A 21,209-nucleotide genomic window follows, 5' to 3' on the forward strand; every position below is an offset into this window, starting at 1 on the left:
GCCTGCATCAGAAGACCTAGATTTCATATTGTGAAGTGCTGCCCATATGAATGTCCAACACCAGTGAAATACAAGAGCTCACTATTTACCATGTCTTCTAAGTTTTTATTGATTCGTAGCGGCAAAAGATAGGGTTCTATTTGTTTTGCTGCAGTAAAGTCTTACATTCATAGTCACTCTGATGTCCAGCTACCCACTTTCCAGTCCTCTTGACAACAATTTTCTCTATCACAATCACAGATTAGCTAGTGTCTGAAACCAATAGAGATGTTCATGTCTGAATAAAAAATACTGATTGCATACTAAAAACCATGGTTGCTATTACCGTCACTTCTCTACAGATAAGTAATTTATTTCTTGAAAGAAACTCTATTACAGTGCAACTAAATATAACACTGCTCCTCAGCAGGTATCGCTGTGGTGAGAATAGCCCATCACAGTTAGATGGTAAAAATTTGTTTTACACAGGACAGTCTCTGCTTATTCATTGTCAGAGAAAATACATTTTGCATCATCACTTACATTGTTTTCCTTATCTGGCATGATAGCTACAATCTATATTTCTCAACTCTGTGCCCCAGGGACTGAAACTAGCAAAGTAGAAGGAAAGCACGTATGCTAATAGAAATGCAGTACCAACCCATCTCATGAACAGAACTAGAGTCATCTTTGATTTCCAACATGCTCAGAACCCTTTCCAAGACATCTGCTAAATTATTACTTTAAAGTACTGAAAACCAGCATAAGAAAAGCGCTTATTTTATGAATAACAGCTACCTAATATACACAGCCTAGCTCAGGTAAGACTACTGATTCATTATAGCAGGTACAGAGTTTTACATCTAGAACTCAAAGGAAAGGTTACTGAAAAACTTTATTACAATGGCAAAGCATACTGTTCCTTTGAATGATGAATTACTAAAAAGAAAACAAAAACTGAAAAAAAGGCAATTAAATCTACTTAATTCCAACGTTCTACAAAACTCACCAGATCTAAAAATCTAAGGCTCATTTAAAGCAAATGGAGTGGGTCATTAACAGCTTATTGAAGATGTCAATCAAATGGAGATGTGGGAAGAATTTAAACACTTGTAAGTACTGGCAGTCCTCATGCTGATTTTTTTTCTTTTTGTTCTATTAAGGGGGAAATTTCACTCTTGCACCCCTATTGGAACCAGAAATTCCTCCCAGTGTAGATTTCTATTTATAAATCTTTCATAAAATATCTCCTCTAATACTAGAGATTTTAAGGAACCTCATGCCTTAGGAGTGGAATGTCTACCTTCTTTATCTAGGTAAATTAAATAAAAATAATTTTGAAGCTTGCTACTATTTCCTCAGCCCAGAATGATTAAAGTATGCATCTGCTTGGGTATTTACTCACAAAACAGAACTTGTACTCTGATTAGGCCTGTAATACAAACATAAAACAGTATATAAAGAATATATCTGTAAATAAGTTTTATAATTAGAATATAGTCTTTTAAATACAAAGTAATATGAAACTATTCAGCTTAAAGGTTTTATGTCTCATCCTTTACCCAATGATAGTTTACGTCTTACTGTAATTCTGGCTTGGTAACTTGAAAATCCAACCTACTGCTTAAACTTTAGGGCCTACATTTTTTTCATGCTCAGAATGAGCATTCATTCATGCCCATTCATTCATTCAAGTAGCTTACATGAGAAAGATAAAGGCAAAATTTCAGGTATTGGAAATAGTTCGAGGCTATCTTTCAACATCTTGCCTATATGTAGCAGAAACTCCTATTCAGACTATGGGATTATTTATGAAAATCTTACATCATTTTTTTTTCATATTACATATAAAAATCTTATATCTTTTTTTTCCTGCTGCAGCATCTGCCAAAACACACATAAAGAACTGTGTCAAGATATGCCTAGCTTCAGAAAACTGTATAAACTGCAACAGACTGAAGTGACTGCCCACTTCTTCATTTGTGCAAAAATAATATTTTTACTCAAACCTTTAAAAAAATGACATTTGTCATTTTTTTGTTTTGCTTTAAGCAGTTTTGTAGTGTGGATTCATGACCTTTTGGGCTAGCAAACATCAGTAGAGAAGACCTAGTTCTAACAGAAGCAAGGTTCTCCTTTCTTTAGGCTGGGATTCCACAGCACGTAAAACTAAGCCAGATCATTCCTGCCTGGCATCCAGTCTGTGTTTCTACTCTGTTTCAATGTTACGGTGAGTAGGTTCAAGTGCCTAAAAGAACATAAAAAACAACCCACATAGTTTTCTGTGAGTTCACCTTCCTGAACTGGCTTGCTGAAGGATCACAAGTCCTCTCTATTTTTAAATTCTCATCTGGAGAAACAAAAATTGATAGAACTGGGATTGTTTAACTGTTTTAAACCAGTTAAAATTGTGAAAGTAACTTTCTAATGTTGGAGAGACAGTGATAGACCCCATGCTTGCTCATCAGGAACTAATACTTATGGACAGTCACTGGTATTTTTATTTCTCCTTTTAATATTAAAAGTTTCCTTCTTGTTTTGAACACATTAATATCTTCCTACAAATTGTCCTTCCAGGAACAGTTGCTTCTATCACCAAAGAAAACTGGTCACAGAAGAGATTTCTAGGTTGTGAACTCCTCACAGTGGATACAAGAGTCTGCCCATGCAACCTGGCACCGTAAGTCACATACTTGCCACATGCATTACAAAGACCATGTAAGTGCAGCTGCAATGAACCACAAACAGATGGACCCCAGCCTTACATCTCCTTCTGAAGTAATGTTGTCAAAAAAGTGTCACAAAATCTAAAAGGTAAAGAATAGCTGATTCAGCATCAGCCAGCTGAAGAAAGATGTGATAATGGATAAGAAAAAAACATTCTGAATATCAGCACGTTAAGAATGTCTTCTTTTCCGTTTAATTACATACTGTGTGTTTACTTAAGTAGTACAAAGTCTCAAGATTTCATTACACATACAGGGAAAGGAACTGGAATTCCTTGGTTTTACCTCAACAAGTATTGTCCCTGTTTTTAATATTAGATTGGATAGCAACCATCAATGTGATAATCTTTTCTTGCTCATACTGTTGTACTTAGCATCATGTAGAAATCAGTCAGGGATACAAGCATAATGGGCATAGAACAAGAAAATTAATTGTTTAAGAGGACAAGCTCCCTCAAATTTTCATATAAAATATTCATATTTTCCACTGGTTCTCAGTTTCTTTGCAATGCCAGTTCAAGAACCTGGCCATAATATTTAAGGTTCTGATGAGCAGGATGCATCCAAGAATAATTCTCTGTTCACTGCACAGTGAGACAGCTGTGTCCCTCTAGGCCACTCTTATGAGTGTGAAGCTCCCAAGACTAGAAATAAAATGTTCTCAGTTGATGGCTGTCATTTGATGGAAAAGACATGCCACAGGAAATAAATAGGGGCTCCAGTCAGCTTCTGAGCAAGTGATCAAAGAATAATAACAAAAGTAAATAAAACCAGAAGTTTCAATGCAGCCACATCTGTAAGCTATGGCTTGGAAAATAAAACCTCCCATTAACACCTCCACTGCTACATCAAACTTGCATGGTGTGGATCTACTGGAATCCACATTGTCTCCTGCTCCCCAGTCTACATATCTAATTCCTGGTCTTCTAATGGAAGTCAGGGTGCAATGAGATAAAAATGAATGCAACAGAGTTGTGGGGTCTCATGAAGGATATTGTCCCACTAAACAGTTCAGCACAAGCAAGTCTTACAGTTTGGTCACATCGATACCTAAATGATTGAGATTTTTGATTCTCACAGACTGTGATGAGAGACCTGGAAATGTGATTAAGAACGTAGTTAAGATGTGAGTCCTATGGACTTCAGCATACTGTATTTAATAAAATTTATGTCCTGTGTCTTTCTATGTCTTTTCATAAGAGATATGACTTCATCATTTTTTACATCCTTACACTTTTTACAAGGAAACAGGATTCTTTTTGTTTTCCTTCATATAACACTACTGTCAATTTTTATTTATTGTTTGTCCAAACTCACCCTACTTGCACACTATCCCTACAAAGAAGCTGGAAGAGCTACTTTTGAATCAAACCCATTTTTGCTGAATAGAACAAATGGCAAGATATGCTTGAAGAGTTATACGGCTGGCAGTCACCACTGAGAATAAAGCATATAATGCTGGCTCTCAGCATGCATCAGGGTGAAATTCAAGCTCAGCTGAACAGAGTTGCAGGTATCCTTGTCTACCTTTGAGCTGTTCAACCTGACAGAGCAGTGTACCACAGCTTTACATTCAGACCTGTTTTGTTCTTTTCAGTAAGGAAATCCTGAATACAGCATTGATGGCATCACTCGTTTGAATCAGCAAGCAAGCTATTAATGGGACATGGCTAGGTCAAATATTCCACAAGTTCAGGTGCTACTGTAACCTCTTTTTAAAACTGGAATAGAAAGAAGCTATCTTTTCCTAAGGTTCCAGATGAAGGAATTTCAAATAAATACATATTGTAATTGAATGAGAATCTGAGGAAAAAATTGTTAAACCTCTTAGATAAACTGAGAGACTCCTATTCTTGTCTAAGAACATGTGAGTGACACACTGTGGAGCTCAAAAGGTTGATTCTTTTCCTATGGATTCTTCGGCTGGATCTGGGTTAATAACTGTAAAAGTGCCACAGCAGAAAAGTGTCTACTTCATGTAACTGCTCTACCTATAACATCCATGCAGCTGGAATGATGCAGAGCACATCTTTGGCCTGGGCCAGCTCTCATTCTGCCCATTTGTTTCAGACATGATTCAGAACTCAGTACAATTAGGATTCATGGCTGTGACATCCTTCTGCTTAGCATAATGGTGTTCTTGGATTTTACCTAGAACCTTTGCAAAAATTCTGTGTGAAAAGGAACCCCGGTGATTACAAAAGTGGGTGACTTTTCTGTGCCACAAGGTAAAGGAGACATCAAGTGTGGTTGTGGCCAGACCATGGAGATCAATTTCAGGGTCAGAGAGCCCTTGACATAAGAGTGCCTGTGGTTTTTTTGCACAAAGTAAGGCTATGAGATTCTATCCTGATAGGATCTGAACAATGGTGAATAAAGGATGCATTACCAACATGCTGCTTTCATGTTTCATGACTCTGTGTTAACCAGAACCAGCCATGAAGCTGAAGCAAACCCCAAGAAGCTATGGCAGCCTACTTGGGAGCCACTACAACCCAAACAGATCCCACCACAGTACATAAAAGAACATTGGACTAAGGGTGGAAAAGCAGCCTAGGGCACTGCTTTGATGAAAAACCTCCAAAGCACAATGGTGAACACCAGAGTGTGTAAAAGCACAGGCACTTCTGTTTCAGGCTACACTGAAACACTTTAAAAAATTAATCGTTATCAATTAAACAGGCAAACTTAATGATTTTCTCAATTGCATTAAACCACTAAGTGGATATTCTTATATTCTTCTTATTGTACTCTTATTCTTTTCATTACTTTTTCCTTATTCTTAGCCAGGTCTAAAATGCCCCTGATTCTTCTTACTGTCATTCACTTTGGCACTGATTTAAGTTCAGCCAAAGTGACTATACTTTAAGCCCAAATAAATATATAAATAATTAGATTAAAATTTATATGACTAATTCACCTGTAATATTAATTTAGACAAATTTTTATAGCTGCCTCAGTGTAAAAACAAACATTCAGATTTTTGCTGGATTGAGAAAAATGGAAATAATAATGGATGTTTGCATTCCTGAGTGGAATTCTGCAATAATAAATTGTGAAAGACCTCTAGAAGTATTTTTCCAAGGGTGAGAAAAGTCAAAATGACAAAAGGGTAAGGAACAAGCCTAAAATAGGTATTGGCAAATTGTGTAACAAAGGAAAGATACAAATATCATTAAAATATTGTCTTTGATATGTGATATTACTAATATATCAAGCGAAAATGGACATGACCAGTGCACATACTTAATCATGTTATTCTTATTTGCCAAAACTCCCAGGAAGTGTGAGAATAAAAATCCAAAGGAGCTGAAAATAGGAAATTGGTGGGAGTCATTGGAGACTACTAATATAATGTGTGTGGATTTTCCAGGAAAAAGGAAGCACAACATTGAATTTTTACTTGAACATTAGTTACAGGTATAACTATCAAGTCTCTCTCTCATAATAATTCAATATGAAGAGGCAGACTTGAGTCAATTGAATCACAAGCGAAAGATAAAATTCAAGATGAAAATGAGACAGCTAAGGATCCCTCTATAATTGATTTGGAATAAATGTGTTGTTTTTTTTTTTCCCTGTCTTTCTGTCATGGCCTGAGAAAGAACAGAAAATTACATCACATTTCTGCAGCGTTTCCACATTTCTGCAGAGGCTCTGTTTCTGCTTTCTGAATGTTAGACACTAAAGCTCATACACTTTTTGCGTTGGAAAATGACTCAGATAAGGAGGGTATATTTTAATTAGTAACCAAGGAAATGTTTGTAATGAATGGAACACATCCAAGAAGAGTAAGCATCATGCAAGTCAGCACAAAAAAAAGGCTAATGATATTTGAATTGGCTATGAGAATGTTTTTTAAATGAAAGAGAAGTCACAGGTAAAAAAAGCATGTTTTCTCAGATAGCTTGTCCACTAGACCGAAGTCACAAACAGTAAACCGAAAAAGGAATATAAAAAGGCTAGAGTAAAAGTTTAACCATATTTGGAGAGGGAATAGCAAAGAAAAACTTTAACAAATAAAATCAAAATTGAAGAGGACACATAAAAATTCGTAGCCAGACCAAAACCAAGTATTTATCTTGATTTTATACTTTTTTTAAATCTAAAAAACAAGAACTCCAGCAGCTGGTTCTAAGTGAGGAATGTGATATAACACATACCTCACAAGGGCAATAGAAAGAAATGCCCAGCAGAAACCAATGTAATTATAATTCCAAGAAACAAATTATATAGGAATGATGAAGTACATTGCACTTACAACTATTAGCCAAACAGTTCACAAGAGGATGAACAGCATTTACTCAAGTTACTTTTTAGCATTCAACAGGCCAGGTGGAAAAAGTAATTATCTATAAGCTCCACTGTAATACTGGCCATGAAGCTCTCAAATTCAATATCTCTATAGAAAAGAAAAAGAGAAAAAGGAAAAACAAAAAGGCTACAGTAACATTTAACTTAAAAAATTGGAACTACCTGAACATGGCAAAGCTTTTTGAAAGGAAATTGAAAAGGACAACTAAAAGACTAAATGCTTGCAGATAGCATGACAGGCTGCCTGAAGATACTATATTAGGAGTTCAGAGAAACTGTATACCACTTATCAAAAACACTTTTAAAGGACAGAAAAATAGCCAGCATGGTGAAACAGCAGACTAAAAGAGGCCATTAGAAGTAAAAAGATACTCCTAAAAAAAAAAAAAAAAAAAAAAAAAAAAGGTGGAAATTGTGGGCAAATTAGGATGAGAAAAATGCATAAATTCAAACCAATAAAATGTTACAATACTTGGAAGACTATTTGTTCATGACATAGAAAGTAATGAGAATTTCTATGAAGAAATTCAGAAAAAATGAAAGCCTGCCAGAGGATCAGTGGATCAGTGAGGCTGACAGAGACTCAGCATATAACACAGTGCTGAAAGAAGATAAGGTCACAAGTACCCACCACTCCTCAAAAAAGAAAAAGTTTTGAAAAGAAGGAGCGAGGGGAGATTCCTACAGTGCAGATATTTTGGGGATAGAAATGAGTCATGAAAACTGCCTGCAACTAAAAGATTAATAGACAAAATTCTAGCAAAAATGGGTAAAATGACTCCTAACAAATCAGTAGACCATATGGAACCCAAATATAAAATTGGAGCATTGTAACACTATCACTTAAATTAGCTTTGGTATCAAGCAAATGTAAGCAGTAAAATCTGAGAGTATGAAGAGTTGCAGATAGATGTCATGCTATTATTGAATGACTACAATCAAAACAGCACATAAGATTCAGTCTCAACAAATGCAGGTAACATAGATGATGGAAAATAGTAACAACTCTCAATACACAATCAAGGGACTCTAAAACACATATCTGCATTAGTCTGGACAGTTAGATGAGGATGTCAGCTCGTAGTTCATAAAGACAGCAGTTAGAATAAGAAGATATCTTGGAAAAAATTAGAGATTAAACCACAAAACATTACTCTTTTAATCCATAGCTGCTGTGTCTAGACTTCTGTATGAAGTTCTGCTCATGCCATGTTCAAAAGAATATAATAGAACTGAAAAGAGAAAAAAGAGTAGCAAAGATGATCAAAGTTATGAAAAGGCTTTCATAAGAGAAGAGATTAAATAGACTAAGATTTTTCAGCTTGGAGAAAACAGAACAAAGAGAAAATATGAAAAGATTTTTTGAATCATGATTGTCACTTAGAAGGCTAATAGGAAACAATTATTTACTGTTCTTCTTAAAGCAAGAACTAGGCACTGCTAATGAAATTATCACGTGGCAGGTTTCAATCAAAAGCAGTGTGCTTGTACACACACCTAAGTAAATTGTGGAGATCATTATGATATGGATGCCAAGGGTCCATAAAATCATTGCACAAATCCATGGAACAAAAATCAACATAGTTTTGGCAAAAAATCTCTTTTTTATTTTCTTGCATTCTTTTCTTTAGACCTGGAATTGCACAGGGGTGTAATTGTCCTAAAGTCTTTGTGCAAATGCTGGAGTAACAGGAACTTCCACAAGGTGACTCAGATGTTACATCTAGCCAGATGATTGAATTACCTTCAGCAGCTGTAAGTGAAGGGCATACATATAGTATAGTTGCACTAGACTACATGATGAGTTGTAGTTTGTTACCTCATGTGTAACTTCCATGTTTCAACTCCTACTGGAAAGGACTGTTTTCATGTTTTTAACACTCTCTCAGATTAATACTGTACATACTAAAGAAAATGTTAAATCAGTGTGGTAGTTGCTGAATCAGTGCTTGCACTGCACCTTCCCAGCAATTTTTATTACTCTTGCTTTCATATCCATTATTCTGAATGTCAGGGAGCTATTTTTAAGTACGAACTTAGTTCAGTTTAATAAAAGATATTACATTATCTGCACCAAAAAAAAAAAATCCTTATTAAGAATTTGTTTTTATAAAATGAAATGTATGTGTAGCTACCAGCATGACTCCAGAAGAGACACATTTTACAGGAGTAGCACTTTAAAATCTATGCTGGAATATTGATGTAGAGACCTGAATTATGAAAAGTCACACAAAGTATACCATTAAAAATTTCAAATGTCCAATAGAAAATTTACCTGCCTTTTCAATACTTTATAGGATTTACTATTATTACTAAGTTATTGCTTTAAGCTCAACTTTCTTTCTTTTCAAAATCTGTTCTATTGTTTTCAGCAATAGAATAATCATAATATTGAATTCTTAAATTTGTTAGAATTAATTTTTTAATGATTTTCTGTGAAAGGAAATAAAAAACTTAGTTAACTTTCAAAAAGCTGCAGGATCTAAAGTCCGAATCAGAAACCATATTAAAGGACTAAATTGGCCATTATTAGCTCTATTGATGCATAGTGATACAAGACAACATATAGACTTAATAAAAACTGTGTAAAGATGTAAATTGAAGAAATTTTGACACTACTTTCAGTAATGCATACTTTTGCTTTCCCATTCTGCAAACTCGATAAACTCATAATATTTTCTGAACTATAAATTTAACTGTGAATAGCAAAGCATAAGTTATTATAATTGGAGCTTAATCTAAATTACATTTCACATAATTTCAGAATTAGAAATTTGTAGTCATTAAAAGCTATCTACTTAAGATTTTCACAAAAAACCTTGATTTTTTTATTTTAAAATGAATGGGTTTTGTTTGTTTTATAAAAGTCTTCCCCATTTTCTCTTCCTCTAGTAAAACTAGAACAAAAAAACCAAAACACAAACAAAAACAAACAAACAAACAAAAACCAAAAACCACCACCAAACTAAATATGTTGTTGTGGGTAAGAAAAAATAAACTAATCCATCAGAAGTAAATACTCAAATTTCCCAAAGTGAACTGACTACTTTGAGAGAACAGGGGGAAAAAAAATCCAGATGAGATGAAGCTGAAAGAGCAAACACAAAAACAGAATACAGTCAGATGTATTTGAGTGATGTGCAATACACAGGATTTAATCTCTGAGATAGTTCTGAGGGAAACTTATGGAGCTAAATAGTTGTTATTAGAATTACTCTGTACATGAGAAGATACATAATATATTCTTGACAATACTGTTCAATTTGCCAAAAATGCAGTTCAATCTTAATCTGGGTGAGCCTTGCAAGAAAGCAGACTATGTTCACTATCAGTAACACTGATGCTGAATAGCAGCTTGTGAGACCAGATCTATATTGTGAAGCACCGCTGGCAAAGCTATGTCATCTAGAAGTGTGAAAAAATATGACAACCTCAGCTCACACAGCTATTTGGCAGAAAACTGACGTCCACATAGCTATATGAATATATATTTATATCAGTTTATCTCTTTCAGGGACATAGCACAGAAAGGTTAGAAGGAGACCTCTTTGTGTCAGCATGTGCAGCATCTCCAGCTGCTGGCTCTGGTGTTGCAGAGAGTAGAGTGGCAGGTGTACTCATGAAGATAAACCTCACCTTACCATCAATAATGGTACATGCTACAGTGGGTATGACAAAACAGGATAGACCTGAAGCATTTTAAACAAACATTTACTTAGATTAAATGGAATTGTTACTGTATGTTTATGAAATGCCAGTTGATTCTTAAATGTATTTGCCAGGGATTAACAGCTATTCCAGAATCTATTGCTTTTTAATGATCATACAAGAACTGCCTTAGATGTAGTGAGGAGCTAGGTTTAACTAGATCATGAATTACTTCCACTCACCAAATGATAAAAATTTACTGAAGATTAACACTATGTAAGGTACAGATATCTCATATAGAGATTAATCCTTAAATGAATATTTTTATTCATCCCTTGGTATTTAATTAACTTAAATTACAATAGTTCCAGCAGTCAGATAAACATGCTAATTTATTTTGATTTTAAGAAGTCCATGTAATCCTAGGCCATGCTTTTCCATCCTTGTGAGTCATTTCAGTAAAGTATTTCAGCACATAGGGCACTTTAGAATGTTGATCTCAGATTCTAATTTTAAACCTCCAACACACTATTCTCCATTGCTTCTGGAACCAGCAATTTTGTCATAATAATTCAAAACAAAAGCCAAGTAGATAAATATTTTAACAGAGCATAAAAAATTATGCACCTTACACAGGCACCCAATTTTGTGAGGGAAGAAACAGTTCCTAACTGCACATACATGGAAGAGAGAACAATAGCTATGCATATTTCTGCCATGGAAGAGATATTCACTGCCTCCTCACTATGACTGATGGAATGGGAAAGGCTTGCTAAATAAATTCATGATGACATCTCCAGAATAAACTTGGGCTGAAAGCATTAACACCCATAACACAAATAAGGAACACAGAAGCCAAAAACCTTTAATAAACAATGGCCAGTATGCAAAAAACCAACTCCCTCAAAACCTGAGTTACAATTATTATTTCATAGGTTTGGATATCTGCAATTATTTAACTGTATCTTGGTCATCATTTACTGACAGTAGAGAGGATGTGATTCATCTTAATCAGGGAACAAGATTCCTGAGAACTCGTGTCTGTTCTTTTCTTTAGCAGGGTTGAAAATGTAGAGGTTTGTGATGTCGAGCTTTATTTTTCTTTTCTTTTCTTTTTTTCTTTTTCTTTTTTTTTTTTTTTAAACTAACAAAACTTTGTAGTCTACGTTTTCCGGTTTCCTTGTACTTATAGAGGACAAAATATGGAGGAGAAAACTTGAGCCTTAGTTTTAAATCTATTTTGGAAATGTAAAACTCAGTCTGAATGAAAATGCCATTAACTTGAATTTCCTAAATTTCATTAAGATTTTGAAGAGTATTTTTAGCTATCTTAAACTTATCAATTTTTTTTTGCTTTTCTTATATTTTACAAAGTATTATGCTCACACATCTAGAGTAAAAATATCATCCATATTTTGAGGAAACATTTTATTTTTGTTTACTACAAAAGCTTATACAAAAGAATGATATTACCTGATGCTGGATTAAAAATAGAAAGTTCTATTTTGTTGATTTATAACACTAAAAAAAATATAGCATACTGTGCTCATTTTAAATGAGCACAGTGTTTTAACTCTGCTGACCCTGATGAACTTCTACTGCAAAACAGAAAGCACCTGTCCGTATGGAATATAGTCCAGTTGAGGATTATTTAAATGCATTTAGTCTCTAGAAAAATTACAAATTTTGATAACTTTTGGAAGAAAATTAAATTCAATAAGAGCACATCACCTCTAACAATAGGGCAGTTTCTTGTTTCTTAGGAAGTCTGAGTGTGTTTTGATTACTTGGGGTTTTTTTCCTCTCCTCTGCATTATATGTTATCTTCCCATACTTTCAGGTTCTAGTTTAAAATTTTTCTTTTTTGTGTGACTCTCTGTCTTTTCATACTTCTGCATAGCAGAAAAAGAATCAAGTTTATAATAAGGAAAGCAGCTCTGTGGTACTTATTTTTCAAATGTGCTTGTAAAACTTTAAATATAGGCATCTTGTTTTTAATAAACAACAAACCAGATACTGTTGTCATGTACACCTGTGAAAATCTGTAGACATTTAATAAATTTACGAAAATCAGAAATTCTACTGACATCAGAATCTATGTCTTTAAAGAATTTAAAGAAACCTTCTTGTTTTAAATAACGAAGATGTTTTCAGGCTTTTTAGCCTTTTTTGTAATACTTGAGATAAAACATCTGAAATCACTGTAAAATAATAATGAATTAGTGATGGGGGAAAGATTTTTCAAAACCAAATGGAAGGTGGGTTTGTACTTCTTATTAATTGTCTAACCTGTTTTGAGAGACTTTTCTTGTGTCAAAATTTTAGCAACATAAATATTTCTGCTGTTCTTCATATACTAAGAAGAAAGTAGGAATGCACACAAAATAAAATGTATAAAATTAAAAGTAAAGGAATTAAAATAAGCATTAATAATAAAGAATGAATAAACAGACTCTGAATGTAACAAAAATATGAATATTATCAATTCTTCTGTATAAGAAAAAGATATCCATAAGAAAAATTCCCAATTTTATAAGTGTACGTCATAGGCTTAAACATCATCATGGGATTTCATTTTCACAATAAATTTAATGAAGACAAAAAAATTTTGAGAGATGATTTATTTTGGAAGCCTAAACTATTTAAATTCTCTTCTTATTATGAAATAACCATATGATGATAACCAAGATACTTTTTACTACATGCTTCAAAGTATTTGATGTTTCTGTTCAAAATTTACTTTTTTCTTATTATTATTGTTTGGAAATTGTAATAACTATAAGTATTCTAAGTTAATATAACAGTGCTTGTTTTAGGGACATTTGCAAGGTGCAATATATTTTATTATACAGTACTGTGTGAACTTTCCAGTATAATTCCATCCAAATATTATTTTTGAGAATATCCTTATTTGTTTATTATAAACATGGATGTCAAAGAAATTCAGCAGTGTGCCCTGGTTACTCTGGTACTCTTGAGAAGCAAAAAATGGCCACAGAGCACTGCCAAGTTAATCTGAGTTTAAAGCTTTCCTCACAGCAGTAGCTTCAGTGTTCAATATAGCTTTCTTCATCTTGCTCTGCTTCATGCGTTGCCCATCAAAAAGAAGTAATTTATGTGAACTTTGCTTACAACAATAAAATACCACAAGGATAAGGGACAGAATCCTCACTTCAAATCAAACTCAGAATGTTGAAGAGAAGTATCACTTGTTAAAACTAATCACACGCATGAAGTGTAGGAATATTCATATTCAGCAGTGCACACAAATCCAATATAAGCTTTCCTAGGCCATAAAGATTACTGATGTGCTGCAAAAGTCTCTTCACAGGGTTAGAACAGACACAGTTCCACTTTTGTGTTTTTGTTGTTTGTATGTTTCATTCGGACCTTGGAAAGTTGTTTGGGCTGTGTAGCTGCCTGGAGGTCTTTAAATGTGCAACCTAAAATGCACTTTTTATGTTAAGAACTGTTTTCATTTTTTCAAACAAAAATTGGGTCAGATAATAAAATCTGCTATGAAGAATTTAACTCAAAACTCTGAGAAACAGTTATGCTGATAGACTACCCTCTAAAAATACAGTGTGCACATCCCTATAATATTTAACCAGACACTGCAATTATATTATATATAAAAAGTTATATATATGTACACTATATATGAAGTACTATACATTATTGAATATATATTTTACAAACTTTATTTTTAAAGTAGTGCTTTTCAATTACATACTCTCTTCTAAATTGACAACTTTTGCCTCAGAACTACTTTGCCCAAAAAAGTTTTATAATTAAAATAGAATGTTTTGTGAAACAAATTTGTGAATTGTTCTCATAGTTGCAGTTTTAAAACAAGCATAAAAATATTTTAAAGCATTACATTTTCTATACCCTTAAGGTACAGATGTATAAAGATTTAAAAAATAAAATTTTCAGGGACATCAGGTAATGATTTCTTATGTTTGCATTTATGTGTATGCACGTGGACATACAGAGACACACACATACTACATATACATTATTAATAATATTTCATTACTAACAGTAAAAGAAATAATAAAAGATTATACATTTTTCACATGTATTTACATAAATATACCCACTGCTTTATATGAGATAATTTATGTATAAAAAATTAGAATAGGGTTCTAAATTTTAAAAATACATATACTTGTCTTAAATGAAGAGGTTTTATGCCACAGTATGACTTGGTTTTACTGGGCATATGCTCTTCTCCATTTCATGCTGCAGAGGGGACCAGATGGAATTAAATATAGCTTGGCATGCAGCATGGGGGCAGCCGTGGAGCAGTATTTTTTAGTATCATGCAGGCACTACCAGCTCTATATACATTAGAGATGAAACACAAAAAAGGGCATGTCACCTTCAGGAAAGAGTAGCAGTCAGGGAACATCTGTTATACATGCAGTGTTCCCTGTAGAAAGAACTGAAACATGATGAAATATGCATCAAAAGTTCCCTATGCACTGAGGTACATTAAGTCCCTTTCAAACCCTATGAAGCCCACTTGGGGAAGGGAGGTTATTTAAGTGCAGCAGCTGGAATAGGAGAAAAAAGCAGCAGGGAATGGAAACCAGATGTTCTGACATTCTGGAAATCAGGATGGGCAGTAGATGTATAGACACTGCTACACGGTATGTGTGTATCACTGATGTACTTGGTGAAGAGACTAGGCAAAGTGTCACTAACCAATAATTAGTTATTCATGCTGCAGCTCTGCCTCTGAGCAAAGTCCATGTTAAATTCTAAGCACTATTATATTGTATCAGGGATTCTTGTTGTGAAGAACTACATAACCCACATTCCCTGGAATTCTTTAACATGGTGAGCTCTTTGAGATAAAGATGATCGTGGAGAAAAGACTGTAGAATGGGTCAGTGCAAATCTTCCCTTTCAGTATGTTTTACTGAGGATTAGGAAGTCTAACACATCCCCACATTTAATTATGGCATTATAAAAAGCAGGGTTGAGTGGATCCTCTGGTCATGGGTAGGTCAAATTAAGTCTAGATTATCACTGATAAATATGTATTTATCTTGTTTTAAAAATCTCCGGGATGGGGTATTCTTTAACTTACATGGGTAGCCTACTTCAGTACCTAGAGACCTTTATAGCAAAGTTCTTCTTTATATATAACCTAAATATCCCTCCCAACAAATTAAACAACAACAAAAAAAGTAATCACCATCCTATTTATAACAATTTAATATACACAAAGATTTTTATAATATTTCACCCCATCCTTGTTCGTTTAAACACACACAGATTCTAAACAAACACTACTTTCACCTTCAGGCAATGTTTTGCGAACCTTTATTTTCTGCTGTTATTCACCTCTTTTTTGATTTTGAATTTTTCCAGATCTTTCTTTAAAATATGCCTACAAACTGCTTACAGTGGATGTATCACTAATTAGAGTGTGCTTCAACTCTGGCCAAAATTCAATTAAACCACTTTTCTCCCTCTGGAAACCACAGCATAGGAGAAAAGTAGTATGTAAACAGAAAAAAGGCCATGGAAAGGACAGTCTCTATTAGTTGCACAGACATTAGGAGATACTGTTTGCTCCAGAAGAACAAAATACAATTAGTAGTCTTCCAATTGAAACGTTGCTGAATGGAATAATTAACTCTCCTCTCTTATTTAAGACACTTCTCTTTTATCTTCCCCGGCTGGACATAAAACTATTGATAAATACAGTCCAAGTGCAGATTTCCAGTGAATATATATCAACTTTACAGTAACTCCATCTGCAGAATATTCCTTCTTTTTTGGTAACAAGAATGTGGCTGGAACTGCAATGGGATTTTGTTAAAACTTGTCTACTACTGTTGTTTATCTTATCTGTATTTTCTGCTGACACAATAAGAGGAGATACAATCATACAATGATGATTTAAAATGAGAAAGAGAGAAGATGTATTTATTTTAATTGTCTCCTCTATGTACTCTCATATATATGTTTTTTTTAAACTCTAATTCTGTGTAAACTTAATTAAAAGAAAACTGCAGGTACACCATACAAGGACATTTACAGACACAAAATAAGAGGCAGGAATAGTATCTCTAGTCCCACTAAACCAGTTTCCTTGATGTTAAGTAACCATCCAATATATGTATATAGGCCCTAAAATATTACAAAAGTAAGCACAAGTAGAGAACATCCATTTACCACCTAGGGAAATACATAAAGCCTGAAACAATGAAAACTCTCTATTTTCTGATTTCCTTGTTTCAAAAGTTGTTGATCTTTCTATGCCCCCACTTTTCTTCCAATTTATAAAAAGAATCTGAAAAGAAGAAATGTTAGCTGAAGATAATGATTTTGACATAGAAGGACCTCATCTTACTGAGAACTGCAAATCCTTCTCTTGCACTTCTAGTGGGAATAAAGTGAAAAGATAGCTTATGGATTCTAAGCCTTCCAAGAACAAACGGCAGTACAATAACCATGCTCAGCCCCAGGAAAGACAGTGTCAAAACACTGAGTACAGAAAGGATGTAATGAGATTTCCACTAGTGACAGGGGAGGGATATTCTGCTTTCTTGCCTCTGAAGTAAAGCACAGAGAGATGAGCACCAACAGCTACAGCACCCAAATATTAGAATCTCAAATACGAGACTTATGGTAATAGACTTATGATCTTGAAGTGCATGATATGCATTAATTTGCAAATAAGCTCATCAAAGAAAACTCTTCTGAAATTTATGAATACTTTCACTGGTGCAGTCTCAAATTTTTAAGAGGTTACCACTGATGTATCTAAGTTGATTCAACGGTGAAACTTCCAATGAAAACAAAATACAGGTCAAAAATACATATAATTTTCAACAACTGAATTAGTTTGTAATTATAAAATAAGAAGAAATAATGTAGGGAAGAAATGAAATTACCTGAAAAATGTTGCATAATACACCAAATGATACATAGATGAAGTGCTGAATGGTTGCAGTCCCTTCTTTGAGTCAGAGTGACGTGTTCTGTGTGTGTATAGATGCAGAAAGCTCTTTCTGCATGTTTTAGAAGTCAGTTATAGAAATTTCACCCCTGATTTATGGATAAATACATTAATTATGTGTGAGATATGCTATTCACAAAATTTCACTGCTACCAGATACATGATGGCAATAATCTGCCAGATGCTGAAATGCACATCTGCTTAAAAACCTGGTTTGGTAGAACACAACTCCAGTTGAAATGCAGGATAATGGGCAATAATGTGCAACAATATTAGGCTAAGGTAATCTGATGCAAACTGTATTCCCTGTCATTTGAGAAGCCAGAATATTTGCAACGCTTTTCTGATTTGTATCAACGAAAGTAGGTAAGTAGCAAATTAGGGTAATCTATCCCTTCTCCATTAGGCTGCCACTTCATTTTCTGACTTCTTTTAGGACAAACATCTGCTTCCTCAAACTTCTCCTTCCTCATCTGGATAGCCTTGCTTGAAAACCAAAGTGCTCGTATACTGAAGAGACCACCAGAGAGTGAAGCTGTGATTGCAAGCGTTCTAACAAGGAAGCGACAAACTGGACTCTGCCTCAAAGCAGTCACACAGCATTGATCACAAATCTAGAACTGGATCTAAAGGATGAACTTAAATTGACTGCTAGACTGATAGCTGGTCTAAAAATAGAACTTAAAACCTGAAAGATATTCAACATAATTGCAGCAGAGAGAAAAGAGAATCCTTAATACTCTGAGTAAATAAAAGTTGGCAGACATAAGAGTTTTTATTTTGTCTAAATCCATCATATAATTTTCTCAGTACATTGTACAGCAAAAGATATGTCATAGATTACTGGATATTAACATGAGAAAGGTTATGACAATCATCTGCACAGCAAAAGCAACTGACCTGTATTCCTCTCTCTAGTTCATTAACTTAGGTTAAAAGGGATAATACTATTCTGATCTCTCAAAAAAGGGCATTACAGAACATTTGCATAGCCTAGCTCAGCCCAGATAAGGAAGTCTTGCAAAAGTGTTACCTAGATCATCTTTAAAGGAGTGTTTGAGATCAAGGCACTTAGAACATCTGAAACTTTTATGAGTACTCCTCTTACTAAAAGTGAAATATACCAATTTAAAAGTTTAATACCAATAGAAGTTTCAGTATCACCACTCACAAGGACTTCATAAAAAGGATGAGACCAAAAATAATTCTGCTAATTCTCTTACATTTAGAAGTAGTTTCACTGAACAAATTACTCACAGTAGAAAAGCAGCAAAGCACTGTCAGTGGCTTAAATGTCATATTGAACTTGTTATACGCACTAGAGTGGACATCAAGTGAAGATAAATATGATCTTATTCTTCATAAAAGTCTGAAATTCTACATAAATTTTTAATCTTAAATTAAAAATCCATTATTAGAATAAGGCTAAAATCAGATATCTTCAGCTTGTTGTTAAAATTTGGTCGACCAGAAAGAGTTACAGAATAGGTAAGATAGTCTTTGACCTATGCTAGTTTTCATCTAGGATCACACATGTGCTTGCATAAAGCACAGAAACAAATCAAAACAAAACAAAAACAAAACAAAACAAAAAAAAACACACACAAAAAAAAAAAAGGAGGGAAAATTTTATAGAAAAGAACAAACAAAAGCAGAAAACCCAAATCCTCATTTTGTAGGGGTTTCACCTAACCATTTTGAAAATTTAGCGTTCTAGAAACAGGTAAAGACATACTAAGAAAAGGAAAGAGACTTTCAATACAATTAAGTTTCTCGCTAACTATTAATCAGACAAAAGTGAACAATGTGTACCGTGTGCAAGTCAACAGCAAGTTAGCATCTTACCTGACCAATGCTAGGGGTCAGCAAGTGGGAAGGAGTAATAATGCTGCACATAAACACTCTTAGGTGGCATCAGAAGAAGTGCAATCTGACAGCCATTCACATTCTGGGCACAGAGAGAATGTGATAGGAGGTGTTTTGTCCAGGGGAAAAAAACAGTGTGAGGAAGGAGTGTTGAACAAACCATTTCACAGGTTGTGTCAGCTCTTGGGGACTCCCAGCTTCCACCACTTTCTCAATAAAGGCCACCATCAGTTCAGAAAACTTTGAAAAGAAATATTTCTCCACAACCTTCTTTTTCCATTATCTCATTAAGCTGATGTATTCATAAAAGAACCCATCATCCCTAACGGCATGGAAAGCACTGATGATGATGTCAGACAGTAGAAATTTGCTTGATGAACTTTGTGCACTTATCAGTCTGGACTGATTCTAACTGTTAAACAGAATGGATTTTAATTATCTTACAGACTCAAGCAAGATTATGGCAAGAAAATCAATTGATAGTTCAGAGAAAATCTTGTTAAAAATTTTTGAAAATTTCTACTCTGCTGCAGGTGGATAATGGAGGATACTCAATTTCTAGGATCATTCTTGTTTAGAAATGGAAACTGTAAATGTTCAAGTCACTACAGACTTGTTATGTGAATGTGTTCAGAGGGCAACCACAAAAGTTCACAGTATTTGTAGAGATTCTGTAACACTGTAATATTTACTCCTAGGATTTGCATGCAAGACTGCATCAGTTATGATGCAAATGCACTTCTGTTGTGATGATGAAGAAAGAATTAGTTTATTTTAAGTTATATTTAGTATAATTTTTTTCATGAAAATACATTAGAGTTCATTTATACTATTAATCTATATCCCATATTAAAACAGTGCTTTTCTAAAGAAAAGACTGGTGGGCAGTATTAGTCCTGGAGCAGACTCTCACAACTATGATGAAGCGTTTCCTTTTACCTTCCTCCAAGGAGGTGTCTTTTTGTTGTTTTGTTATGTTTTGGGTTTTTTTTTCTTCTATTGTATTTTGTTTATTCTATTTTATCCATGCTACTGGTAATGAGGCAACAGTATATGCAGAAATGGCTCTTCTATGGGATGCAGGTGTGAACAGCAAGAAAATGTGTTGAAAGAAAGATGCAAGGCACAGTGATAGAGAAAAACTCAACGAAGCTACTGAATTTGGAGATACTTAATCCCTTGAAGTTTTTTTGATAAAGACATGAAAGTGTAGATTTATGCTAAAACAAGAAAACACAGACAGGAAAACAACAACAACAAAAAAAGAACAAAGGAAAAAGAAATTAAAAATTCCTGGGAAAATCTAACAAAGGCAATAGTTTATGAGTAATTACAGAAAAGTCCATAACTGTGTAATTTTTACTGATTATAAGGTAAACATATGTAGGATTCACTAAGAAAAGCATAAAATGTACGTCTTGCTGTTTTAATGCTCCCTTATAGATATTATTGTTTATGGTTTATGGTATAATTTTCAGCTTTGGATACCTCTTAAAAAAATACAGAATATTGCTGTTATTCTTAACCCATAACAAACAAAACAATTTTCTGTTATTTAAATTTAAAAAGTGGATAATACATGCTACTACTTCAGGCAAAATAAACACCTAACTTGACAGATATATTCAAAACTATAATTCTTGTAAGACTTCTAAGTAGGGTGATCTCAAACTGTCCAAACTAGTGATAGGGTTTAA

The 21,209-nt window shown here is 34.0% G+C and overlaps 1 protein-coding gene across 10 annotated transcripts in view; it reads right to left on the reverse strand.

The window, feature by feature from the left end:
• PCDH17 (protocadherin 17) overlaps window positions 1–21,209 on the reverse strand; it is an 89,262-nt gene that overhangs the window by 35,631 nt on the left and 32,422 nt on the right. The window contains exon 6 of one of the 10 annotated variants that reach the window (XM_050331705.1): window positions 20,551–20,732. The exons of the other annotated variants lie outside the window; for them this stretch is intronic. Within the exon in view, the coding sequence (XP_050187662.1) occupies window positions 20,728–20,732 (5 nt within the window). The 3' untranslated portion in view covers window positions 20,551–20,727. Of the gene's footprint in view, window positions 1–20,550; window positions 20,733–21,209 lie in introns of those variants that run through there. 10 annotated transcript variants of the gene reach the window in all.

Source organism: Myiozetetes cayanensis, unplaced genomic scaffold (assembly GCF_022539395.1).
Source record: "Myiozetetes cayanensis isolate MyiCay16 unplaced genomic scaffold, myiCay2020 scf5-8, whole genome shotgun sequence".
In the NCBI taxonomy this organism is placed as follows: domain Eukaryota; kingdom Metazoa; phylum Chordata; class Aves; order Passeriformes; family Tyrannidae; genus Myiozetetes; species Myiozetetes cayanensis.